The sequence below is a fragment of the Pyrgilauda ruficollis genome, unplaced genomic scaffold (genome assembly GCF_017590135.1).
Source record: "Pyrgilauda ruficollis isolate IOZ18807 unplaced genomic scaffold, ASM1759013v1 scaffold43, whole genome shotgun sequence".
NCBI lineage: Eukaryota > Metazoa > Chordata > Aves > Passeriformes > Passeridae > Pyrgilauda > Pyrgilauda ruficollis.
In genome coordinates this window covers 10,754,168-10,766,894 of record NW_024525823.1, presented here as the reverse complement: position 1 = coordinate 10,766,894, position 12,727 = coordinate 10,754,168, and the positions used below count along the sequence as shown (strand labels likewise).

Here is a 12,727-nt window from a genome sequence, read left to right as displayed (position 1 = left end):
CAAACACCACAAATTTTAGTAGTGATGAATGAAACAGATGCAATTACACAGCTAGGCAGTATTACAGAGCAGAGGATTAGCTACAGATCCTGTAAGAGGTGCTCAGTTACACAGTAATTTGGCAGCAGTAAAGCAGGTGGTATAGTCTTTATGTGTCATGGAAAGTATTTCTGTAATGCTGTCATAGGCCTTCCACTTCAGGATAAATTTCAGGGCAACTGTTAGCACTTTCAGGGCACTGCTGCCCTCTGTGTATTGAAACCTGCACTGATACCTGAATAATGAGCCGTTTGGTAAGCATAAAGCGGTTTGTAGAGAGGGAAATATTCAGAAACTGAAAAAAACTCCAAACCAAAACTCTTACCAGTGCCAAACAAAAACCAAAACCATGTAGCTTATATATACTGAAGCAAACTGCTATTTCAGTCCAAACCTGTCAATGGAGCCTTCCAGAGAACAGTCTGCCTTTACTTTCACAATCAGCAAGCCACACAAACAAGGTTCTTTGTGCATAACTGACAAGCATAGTTTGCTTATCCCCATCAGCTCTACAGGTTAAGGGCAGGAAAGATATGGTGCTGTGGCTTTCAGAAGTTTTTTTTTAATCCATTCCTATAGCAAACTGCTACAGAAATAGATATAAGAGCTAATAAAGAGAAAAGGTTTCATATGTCAGCTTCAGCTAGCCAAGGATACTAACCAAGTGTGATTGTTCAAAGCTATGTATAGAAGATACTGGGGACCATCTCTCTAGTGGCAATGCAAGTAGCCTAAGCTAGTGCTCTTCTCAAGACAGACAGATTCAACTGTCTTTCCCCCTCACACTCCATGTGGCTGACTTAGCCCTTAGTCTGGAGTTTTGGGTTTTTTTGCTTGCTTCTCTTAAAAAAAAAAAAAAAATCAGTGAACTGAACCCAAAGCTCCTCAGAGTGCTGTTTTGAGGGCAGATGGATACTAGCTTAAAACTGGGTATACTTCCTTCAAAACATTTGAACTCAGAGGAGACTAAAATAACTTAAACTAATTTCTTGCAAATCTTCAGCCACTGCATATGAGACATAAAGGAAAAACTGACAAACTGACCAATTCCAAAAAGCAGAGAGAAAACTGCATGCACAGCCATCCAGTCCACCATGATTTTGGTGTTATTACAAAATGTGATTTTATTAGTTGAACCATCAAGACAAAGCATTGTTTTGTTTAGCTCATCAGTGTGAAGATCAAAAACACTAAGAAGCTCCCATGCTTCGTCTGAAAACAGTAAGAGTTCTGGCTCTTACACAGCAGAAACAGATACATTTTTAACAGTGCAGGGTAGTACGGCATCCAACTCACATCCAAACCCATTTTGAACCCAAACATAGTAATTCTTGCATCTGCTTCCAGTAGAAAGCTTTCCTGAATCTATAATGTTGTCTGGAAATTGTAAGAAAATAGCACTTTGTAAGCAGGCTCACAGAACGGGACACAGAAGGCTCTATTTTCTTTTAGAAATGTGGAAGAAGAAAATGTGATGGTTTCTAATCCTTCGAATGCAGCATTTTGCAGGCATGAATTCTGGGCTGAAAAGGTTGACCACCTCCTGGCTTTGTATCTTTCTCAAGTGGCTGATGCTAACCTTCCAGGGAATTACTGTAGCCCTCCTGTTGAAATAGGGCTGACATCCAGTAAGATACTCAAGAACTGCTAGGAGATAAAGAGGTTGCATGACCCACTTCTTGTGGCTCTCCAGAGAAACAGCACGGGTTTAATTCCCTCTGGCTGAACATGGCACTGATCCCGGATCAGCGCTCCAGCCTGCGAACTCATACCTGGATGTGAAAGCTTACTACATGCATGCTATGATGTGCTTGCTCTCTCAATAAGTGGGTGATTTGTGCTGAGTCTAAATTAAATATAAAGTAAACACAATACAGGTGTCACAACTGCAACAGGTTTCTAAGCTGTGAACAGCTTAGGGGAAGGAGATTAATCAGGCAGAAAATTAAGAGTCTTACCGAGCACCTGTCCTGCACGCTTCCCTGGTAAGCTCGTTTTAGCTAACTCTTCATGCAGCACTTGGACTTAGGCAGCAATCTACTCAGCATGCTATTTTGGAGAGAAAGCTAAAGCAGCAAGCCTCCTAATACCCAATGAGACCCCAGACACCCATCTCACCATTTGGATTTTCACTCTGCAGGTAAGGTTAAGTTGACAATTTTCAGGCCTGCAGTGTTTTGGTACCTCTGGCCAGAAGACTACGTCAGTACTCTTTTGACACCAACACTATTACTCTATGAGAAGAATCCTCTCCTACCTTCAGCTGCATGCAAGTTAAACATTCAAATCTTCTTTTACACAACAAAACAATTACCACCAAATTTCAAAAGCAGAATTTAGGACATTCTACCTACCTAAAAAGCACTAAAAAAGGTTCAAGCAATTGTATTTTCCACCTTAAGAATTTAATTTACTGTTTATCAGAGGGGAAAAAAAAAAGATATTACACCAGAGGTGTAATTATACCTGTGTACAAAGATCAATGTATTTAGGACAAAAACAAGCTTAAAAAAAGGAAGAAATGAAGCTTCATTCACTCTTTAACAACTTGCAAATTAGCAAATCATGTAATTCAGGAAACTTACACTATATTAATTTCAAGTAGAATCAAGCATAATTAAAGGAGACCTTAAGAACTACATTGTGCATATCACAGGGTAAACCTGAGGAAACAGCACATTTCCATTAGTATCCTAGTTATTTGTGCCCTCTGGTGGAAGAACTTTTAGTTTGAACATGCCATGTAGCTCACAATTATCTTCAGAGACAACTTTAATACAGTAAATCCAACATGGAATAGTCCAAATAGAAAAAGACCTTGATGCTGTTCAATACCCAATTTGTATGCATTTAATAATGCATGCAAGAGATGTGGTGGTTGAAGAAAAAGATAATGCAATACATAATTTTCAAACAATTCAGTTCTTACCTGATCTAAGCTGTCCACAACCCTTGCACACAAAAGAGCTCCTGGCAGGTCAAAATAATTATCATACAAATAGTATTTAGCTGGAAAAAATAATTAAAAAAAATACTTTAAACACCCCTGTATTGTATGCTATAATCACAAATAAAAATTACATTTAGGTAATAATATAAGCTCCCATTTGGATTTTACTGATTATAAGCATTATCTGTTTCCCAATGTCTGTTAACAAAGGCTAACTTCTGATTGTCATAACTGGCAACTAAAAGTTGTTTACCTATATGAAGGCAGTGAGATTTCAATAAGTCATTTTAAACTTCTAAAAGCCCAGGTGAAAGAAAAGGGGGAGAACCATGAGTTTTAATTCAGGACAGTATCTTTCAACTCTTCCAAAATATCTATTTCCTTAGCAGTGAAAACACAAGGAAAGTGTTTAAGAAATTCACAGACACTTGGACAGGTCTCACACACTCACGTCCTTTGCACACACATGCTGTGGACAGCACCTTGGCCCAAGGGGAAGTGTGTTCACATTATTACATCAATCCTGAAAACAGAACTGTATCAGGAGGGTGCAAATGTCCCCTCAGACTATGGTCATGCCCAACTAACTTTCTTAAAGAAGTGAAATTACTTCACCAGCAATTTTTTTCCATGATCTTGTCTGTGCTGTCTCTTAAGTATATTCAAGAACAAGTCAGCAAAATGGGGATTAATATTCACAACAGAGACCAAGTGCATGTTTCAGTGAAAAAGAAAAGCACATTTCCTATACGACCTAAGGAAACCTCTCTCCTCCTCCGTTTTGCAAAAGATTGCCTGCAGTTTAGAATAAGCATTACATTTGCACTCAGCAAAATCTCGAGGAAAGTATCTCCATTACATAACAAAATGCACCTTAAATGATCACTTCCTGTGTGCTACTCTCAACTGCCAAGATCAAACTCAAACAGAGAGGAAACACAGAGCAAGAATGCAAACCTAGCCACAGCTCCTTCAAAGTGACTCCTACCTTAAACATAGGAACTTCAAATGCAAGGGGAGAAGTTTTGTTTCTAGACTTGCTTTGTTCTTTGCACCTGCACCTAGGCCTCCACTAATGGGACTGGTGGCAACAAGTCAACAATTAAGAAAAATTTAAGATTTGTCCTAAATGAGATAGGATATCAGTAAGCAGGTATTGAGCAATTGTATTGTACATCACTTGCCCCTCTTGGGTTCTGAGGTTCTGTCTCCTTATCATTACAATAATTATCATTAGTAGTATTGGCATATTTATTATTATAACATGTCATTTCAATTAAAAACTGTTCTCAACCCATGAGATTTACCCTTCCTTCTGATTCTCCTGCCCACTGGACCTGGGCAGGGTGGGAATGAATGATCAGCTGTATGGTCCTCTGTTGCTGGCTCGGGTTAAATCATGACACTGGTTGTATCAGTCTACTTCATCAAGAGACACTGTGCCCATCACTATAACCAAAACATGCCTATAATGTCAGCTCATCTGTCTTACCATAAAATAAATACCATGAAATAAATTTAAGGTGAATTCTAGTACTAGAAGTTAAAAAAAAAACAAACATAAAAACCAAGTCTTCCCCAATATATTTACCCATTCCAGTAATTCCCAGTTCAAGTATTTTTACAAATCTGTGTTAAGAACTAACAGTACGAGGCACTGATGGGACCAGAACAATTTCAAAGAAGAGGACATGCTAAAGTATAGCTACCTGTGCGTGAAACCATTCCACTGACTGTATTAAAATGCTTCCACTCCTTCCTTCCATATATCTCCAGGATCTCTTCGAGTGTCATGCTCTTTGTACCATGGCTTGCCCTGTTTGATGCGTTGTTTATTAAAAAAAACCAAAATAAAACATAAGAGAGTTGAAAACATCCAAACTACAACTTGTGCAAAGTAACACACTGCAACTGAATTGCAGTGCATGCAAGCTGATCAAAACTGACTCTCTTTACAGCTTAGAAATTTCCCAGGACCTACTAAGCTTTTATCATACACATTCCAGTTGTTGATAAAGGCCTTACTACACAAAGGTCTGGTTGGCTGGGGGCACAGCTACTGTGCCTCACCTGCTAACACAATCACTCCGTATTGCTCGAATGTTTTCAATTGTGTCAGGACACTCGCTATACTTGAGCTATCAATATACACTGCACAATAAAGCACAGTGCAGAAAGCCTATACATCATTCTGAAGCCTGGTAAGATCAAGAATGCAGGGCAGAACTATGGAAAAGCAGTAGTTTGAGCCCTGCCAGCAGCTTTTTAATACATAAGTACACACAAGCCTTTTTAGGCATTAAAAATTAACTACTTGGACCATGAAATTGGGTCCCATTTTGAAGCAAATGCAGGCAATGCCAAGAGAGGTAACCCTGTACTACTCTTCCCTTTAATGAGGTATACCCTGTTATCTTGATTTCTGCATTTAGTACTCCAAAATTCATGCTATTAAATGAATTTTAGGATACACAGCAATGACTCAGAAGTATTTTTTTCTTCTTTTAATGAGATCTGACTTTCCTAAGCATCTCTAAGCTCCTTCAGAGAGCTATCAGAAAAAAAAAGTAGAGTCTGTCTTGCATTCTAAATTACACATACTTTCATTCTGCAAAAAATTAGGGAGAAATGGAACTAGAATTGATATATTTTAGATACATTTTTCAGATTTTTGATTCCAAATAGCAGTCTTCTATATTTATTAAAAAAAAAAAAAAAAAAAGAAGGCATGAAAGAAGAACTAAGGATTTACTGAAAGTGACGACTGAAAGGAAAATAGCTTTTAAGTGGAAACCCCCCAGAATTCTGAAAGTGAATGTATCAGCTTCTGTGGTTAATTTATCTCAGGCTGTTTAAATTATAAGTTGCAAACTTGCAGCGTTTTGAATGTCTACAGCACAAAGAAAGTAGTCATTCCAGTCATTAGTATTAGTCATTAGTACTGCCTCCCAAGCCAAGTGACTCTCAATCCAAAGAAAAACCTTACCTAGCATTTTAGCAGAACTGGACAAACAGTACATTGGTAGCCACCAAAAAAATGAATTAACTTTTGAGATCAATGTGTCCTCAGAGTTTCAGATTTTATTAAAAATGAGACATTACTTACTACCAGCAAACATTAAAACATTACCAAAAGATTCCATATGTAACATTAAAAGAAACTAAGCACCACAATACCAAAGAGTATTTGAACTTTTACATCTAATAAATGAATGCATGCTGAAATAAGTGTTTTAAATACTTATAAAATTGAGAGACGGCATTTAGGAAGGAGATAAAATGTTAGTGTATTTAACAATACAACATATATTTAACAATATTACCTTAAAACTGTTCCATCTTCTGCAAGTTTCAGGAAGTTTCCTTCTTCAATGTCCAACACCAAGCCTTTGCAACTAAGAATAAGTTAATTTTAAGAAAGAAACAAAAGATTAATGCTTTCAGAGGACTGTCTTCTTATCTATCAGTGATATGCAGTTACAGAAGCTATGGTGCTTCTGTAGCTATGATGCTACAGAAAACCAAACAAGTCACAACCCTTCCAATACTTCCACACTTGAACAATCCTCTGTATACGAAAGTGTGTATTATTACAATGAGGACTGGATTTTCCTTACATAGCAATATCCTACTAAATAAAGCCAGTTCCATGTCCAGTAAATGTAGGGACTTAATATAGATTGGTTGGTCATTTAAGGTCTAAACATATAAAACTAAGAAATATGATATTTAAGTCACTTCCATTAATGAATTTTTTATTTTGGTGGTAACTCCTCTAGTTATTACTTGATTGATTACACCAGCTATTACAGAAAAGAGGGGTAGAACCTCACTCTAAATGAGGCGACTCAATAAGCTAAGAACACATGAATCAGAAGCATTGCCATGTTAGCCAGCACAAACAAGGGGAAGAGTTGAAAGCGTTTGAGACGCTTGGCAAGAGTTTCTAATTCTCCCTAATAAATCTTTATCTTCCAGATTTGCTTAGGTTCTTTGAAAAATTAATTCAGAGTTCAGTGGTTAGAATACAAATGAATAAACAAGACTGAAGAAGCAATGGCACCTTCATCCTCTATGAGGCCCCCAAAGGAAAGAATATATGCTGTGAAAGCAGCAAGCAGATGCCAACACTTCATGAATGACTCCTGGGCAAGAAGTAATGGCACACTTGCTACCAGCACTTGCAGGTCCATGGAGGACTTGCAGGTCCACGTTAATGAACTTCCTGCTTCAATAAAAGACCAAACCCAAGATATTTAGAGCTGACAAAAGGATTTCTTGCATCATAGGCCTCAAAAAATGATAAATAGATACATTGCTTGTCTCATGCAAGTTGAAACCAATCTCATTGGAAACTGTCCAGTCAAATACTGAATTGTAAAAAACCATTACACAAGAATACACACATTCTTAAAAAAAAAAAATAAAATCCGTGTGTATCTAAATCAAATGATTATTTGGCCTTCAAGTCTCCTCTCCCACAGGCTAGCTAATAACCTCATAAAGTTAAAAGATCAAGATTCAAGTTAAGTTCCTGCTCAGAGACCACTGAGTTCAGAGCAGGAACTTGGGTTTCAGTCTTTTTTATCACAGTTTTGTGCCTGATGTGCCACCCAAGGACTACCTGCTGGCATGTCACCTTTCCGTGGCTTCTCAGAAGGCTGTTGGGATTAATCTGCCTTACACAAACAAAACGACATCTTTTGAGGTAACAGTGACTAAAATCTGATGGTTACTGTTGAATAGAATGTAGAAGACAAAGATGATACATAAAATAAGAGAGTGAGACTAAAAGGCTTGTGTCCAGACAGCTGGAAGCACAGACACAGCAAGCTTGGATGCTCAGTTCCCCCTTCAAAATACCATGTTAGAAGTAACTCATGACAAATACTTAGAACAAGTATTTGAAACTGTAATCTTGGATTTATCTATCGGGCTTGACAATCCTAACATCAACTGCCTAATAAATGAAGCTGTTTTCTGAGATTTGTAAAAAAGTTACAGTGTAAATGAATGACATTATTTTCAATGTACTCACCAGAAGTCTAAGCTGTCTGGAGCTAGAGTTAGCAAGTCTTCATCATATCCCTTCTCTGTTACCAGGTACTGGGCAAAACTATCATATATTAGCTACAAATGAAAAAAAAACATTCCATTCATTACATCAGTTAAGTGAGATCCAAAGACACTGCTTCCTTGAAAAGTGGCAAGATGCAAGTGTTAATGCCTCCTAAGCAAAATCAAACCATGGAGCTAGGGGCCCTGTCCCACTGCCACCCCTGGGAAATAGTGCCTGAGGTTATTTCAGTCATGACTGGAACACATACAAGAGTTCTGGTGCAATGCAACCCAGATTACAACATTCTACTTTACAGTCCCTGTTCTTCAAGACTGTTGGGAAATCAAGATGGTAAGTACTTAAAGGCTAGTCAATATTTCCCCCTCCCCAATCATCCTTTTTGCTTTATTTTTTTTTCAATTTTAAATGTTGTGGTTACTGAGATTCAACAAGCAGCTTCTAAACCAGTAAACATTTATCCTTAGGGGCATTTTAAAAGCATCTGAAAGAATTAATTTTGAAGAAAATAGGCAACTACTGAATAAACAATTATTTCTAAGTTCAAATGGCCTAGCATGACACTCAGCAATGTATTAATGTACTGTGCTGGTAAAGTTTTACAAGAAGCTCTGTGGAGATGCTGCCATGTCCTTAAAGACTATCCAAAAATAGTAATTGCTCTCTTTTGCTTATGGTTCTTTCATTAAAGTTGTTCCCTGGCCTTTTTTCTTTAATTACAACAGATGCTCTTGGAATTAGTATGAATAACGTCTGAGAAAGACAAATTATGAAAGACACTGTTGGAATAGTAAGAACTAACTATATCTTCAGCTGGGCCTGTCAACCTTTTAAAGTATTTCCTATTTCCAAGAGATAAGGAGGCATGCAATGAGCATGTGTCAATCTGCCTCTGTCTCCTGTGAGAAGATGAAGAGTGTACCAAATTTAGTAAAAGTTTTGGGATTTTTTTTTTCTCCACCATGTTCATCGGTTGGTTAGCTTTTTTAAAAAACTCTTATAGTTATCAATTGTCTAATGTTTGCCTTCATCAGAGAGAATTTGTGTCAGCAAGAACATGCTTGCGTATGGCAAGAATATGGAAGGTAAGCCCAGTGTTACACAGTTTCCACCTAGAAATTTAAGAGCTCATACATTTTATTGTTACTGTTGAATCCGCCTTCAGAAGCAAGATGCCTCTCCACTTAAGTTCACACATAGCTAAGGGAAGCAATGCACTTTTTCAGCACAGGATGCCTATTAATAAATGGGACAGCTCAAAACATTTGTTTCTATACCAAATTTTGAAATTATCTTGCAATTAGCGTGGGAGTCCTGTGCAGTGCAAAATGTACTGTAAGTGAATGGAGACAAAGAAAGGGGGAGAGTGCGACACCATGAGCATCCGCGACACAAGACAGCTCCAGAACAGAGTCGTGACATCAACAGAGAAGGACGAGTCAATGTAAGATTACCAGGGAGTTGAAAAACGAAAGTGACAAGGGCGGGAACGTGCAGCACAGGCAGCAATTTCTCTTCCAAAGAGACCACAGGGCTAAGTCAGAGATGCCGCGTGCCTCTGAACTCGGCGTTTTATTACAAGCACCAGAAAGTTCGCAAAGGTCCAAAGCGCTGCGGGCTCCTCACTCTGCAGCATCTCCGGATTTAGCGGGCGGGCTCTACCTTTTCCTCATCGCCGCTACGGCCAGGAAAGAAGCATTTTCAAGGAACGCGACATGGCTGTCCCCTCCGCTCGGGCAGAGAGGCCTGCTGAGGAAGCGCCCGGCGAGAGATGCACTTGCGATTCTCTTATCTTCCGCGGATGCCTGAGACAGCCGGCCCCGGGCTCGCTGCCCCCGCCGGAGGGGTCCCGGCCCCGCGCCCCGGCGCTTTGCCTCCGGCGGGGCATGCTGCGGGAGCGGGGCGGAGCGGGGCCCCTCCCGCGGCTCCCGCGGTCGCGCCGCGCCGCCCGCACTCACCCGTGCGCTCTGCGGGAGGTGGTACCGGCAGAGCGTGTGGTCCAGGTCGAAGCCCACCACGTCGCACTCGGCCAGGGAAAAGTGCTGCTGCATCGCCGAGCCGCCGCCGCCGCAGGCGAGCGGAGGAGGAGGAGGAGAAAGAGGCGGGAGGAGGAAGAAGCGCGGGCGGCGCTTCCTGCGGAGCCGAGCCGGGCAGAGCGGAGCGGGGCCCGCAGGACACCCTCGGCCCGCTCCGCTCCGCCCCGCCCCGGCGGGGCCGCCCTCACCTGCGGCACAGCCCTCGGCGAGCCGGGGATGAAGGGGTGGGCGCAGGGAGGATGGCCGGAGGCGTGTCCAAGCGCTCGAGTTCGAAAAACACGCTTCCCGCCGCGGCTTTGTGTGCCTGGGAGCCGGCGTGGGAACGGAGCGCTCCCGCTCCCCTGGCAGACCGCGAGTCTTCGGGGGGTGTGTGCTGGGACCTGGTGAGCAGGGAGCAGGCGGGGAGCAGGAGCCAGCCTTGGTTAGTGACAGGACAGCCGGTGCCACACCTCCCGGGGACGATTAGCGTATATAAAAGTAGAAAAACTCTACTTATTCGTTATGAACCCTCAGCACGTTTGTGATGACACGAAACTGTGTGGTGCAGTCGACTCGCTGGAGGGAAGGAAAGGGATGTCATCCAGAGGGACCTTGACAGGCTTGAGAAGTGGGATTGTCCGAACCTCGTGAAGTTCAACCAAGTGCAAGGTCCAGCACCTGGGTCAGGACAATCCCAAGCACAAGTGCAGGCTAGGAAGTGAATGGACAGAGGGCAGCCTTGAGGAGGAGGACCTGGCAGAGAAGCTCAACATGACTCGGTAATGTGCACTTCCAGCCCGGAAAGCCAACTGTGTCCTGGGATGTATCAAAAGAAATGTGGGGAGCAGGACGAGGGAGGGGATTCTGCCCGTCTACTCCACTCCTATGTCCAGCTCGGAGGCCCCCAACATAAGAAAGATGTGCAACCTGCTGGAGTGACTCCTGAGGAGGGGCACAAAGAGGACTGGAGCACCTCTCTTATGAAACAGGCTGAGAGAGCTGGGGTTGTTCAGCCTGGAGAAGAGAAGGCTTTAGAGAGACCTTACAGCAGCCTTCCAGTATCTAAAGGAACTTACACGAAAGCTGGAGAGGGATTTTCTACAAAGACATGCAGTGATAGGACAAGGGCTTTAAATTGAGGGTAGGTTTTTATTAGAGGTAGGGAAGAAATTCTTTCCTATAAGGGTGGTGGGGCACAGGAACAGGTTACCCAAAGAAGTCGTGGATGTCCAATCCCATGAATAGTTAAATGTTATGTTGGATGGGGCCCCAAGCAGCCTGGTCCAGTGGAAGGTGTCCCTGTTCATGGCAGGAGGGTTGGAACCAGATGATCTTAAAGGTCGCTTCCAAGGCAAGCCATTTTATGATTCTATGTATCAAAGTCCCTGCAGGGTGTACTGTATACAGTAAACAGCACTATGCTGTACTTTTGGCTGTGGAAAAACCAAAATTCCATAGGTAATTCCATAGCTACATTTTCATTTATTGACAGTTTTGGTAACCAACAGCAACAACAACAAAAAAGAATAATATTAAGAACAGTACAGTCTGTGTCCAGAATACATAAACAAATTAGCTTTTGACAGGTATCTGCTAAATAAATAATGCTGTAGAGCAATTAGAAAGAAAGTGCTGTCTGAAGTACTGTATTTGGAGAAAAGCTTGCAGATGAGGGTTGTATTGAGGTAGGCTTGTTCTCAGTGGTTGAACTTGAATCTAGTTAAGACTGGACTCAGGATGCTAAAACAACAGGGATTGACAGCCTTGTTTGAAGGACCTCCTTATTCTTCAATTCTTTTGTCTCAGTAGACCAATGACACCATCAAAACTTTTTGATTCACAAAACATGAAAAATTCTAGTTGAATATGTTAGAAATATATCTATTTTCTTTTTAAATTCTTGTATGGCTATAAATAGAATAGTATAAAAAGTAATTGAATTGAGAGCAATTGTTAAAAAACATTTAATACAAGTAGTTTAATACAAGAATACATCTTTTCCAGTGTTGTCTACCTTTGCACAGCTGTAAGTGCTGTGCTTTGTGGATAAGTTGGAGTTCATAACCATAGTAGTGTGCACCAGAAATTTTGTTTATATCAAATTATGATTTGATTTTTGCAGGATCACTCAATGATACTTTGGTATTATGGAGAAAAACACTTTTGAAAATACATTCAAGTAGTAAATATACACCATTTTCTTATATATTAAGAGCTACAAGGTACTTGCATATTAAGATTCAGTTTGCTATGTTCAGGTGGACACAGATGAGAGAAATTTATTAGCATGACCTCTCACATGCATTTAAAAATTCTACTGAGAAATTCACTATCAGATTAGGAAATGAACTAGACAGGAAAATATATAGAAACTAGGAATAAAGTTCAAAAATGCTAGTAGTAGGGCAGGATAAGCATTTAGGGTGTCAGAGCAAGATAGAAATGGATTACACATAATTTTACCAAAGCGTGTTGTACAGCAGCTTCCCTCAAGGGTTCTCAGAATCTCCCACAGACATTAATATACTTTCTAATATATGTATAAATATGTATACTATATAATATATATCCACACAATACATTATATATGTATACTCACCATAAATTATGTATAAATAATGATACATACATGTGTTTTAGACATAT

At 40.6% G+C, this 12,727-nt stretch overlaps 1 protein-coding gene across 1 annotated transcript in view; it reads right to left on the bottom strand.

Moving 5' to 3' along the window:
- The window catches only part of NT5DC1 (5'-nucleotidase domain containing 1), a 126,317-nt gene extending 116,070 nt beyond the window's left edge, over positions 1-10,247 (bottom strand). The window contains exons 1-5 of the mRNA XM_041478140.1: positions 10,025-10,247; positions 8,028-8,119; positions 6,313-6,384; positions 4,699-4,805; positions 2,969-3,048 (exon numbers count right to left, since the gene is read on the bottom strand). Of these exons, the coding sequence (XP_041334074.1) occupies positions 2,969-3,048; positions 4,699-4,805; positions 6,313-6,384; positions 8,028-8,119; positions 10,025-10,117 (444 nt within the window). The 5' untranslated portion in view covers positions 10,118-10,247. The remainder of the gene's footprint in view (positions 1-2,968; positions 3,049-4,698; positions 4,806-6,312; positions 6,385-8,027; positions 8,120-10,024) is intronic.
- Between the last annotated feature and the right edge of the window lie 2,480 nt (positions 10,248-12,727).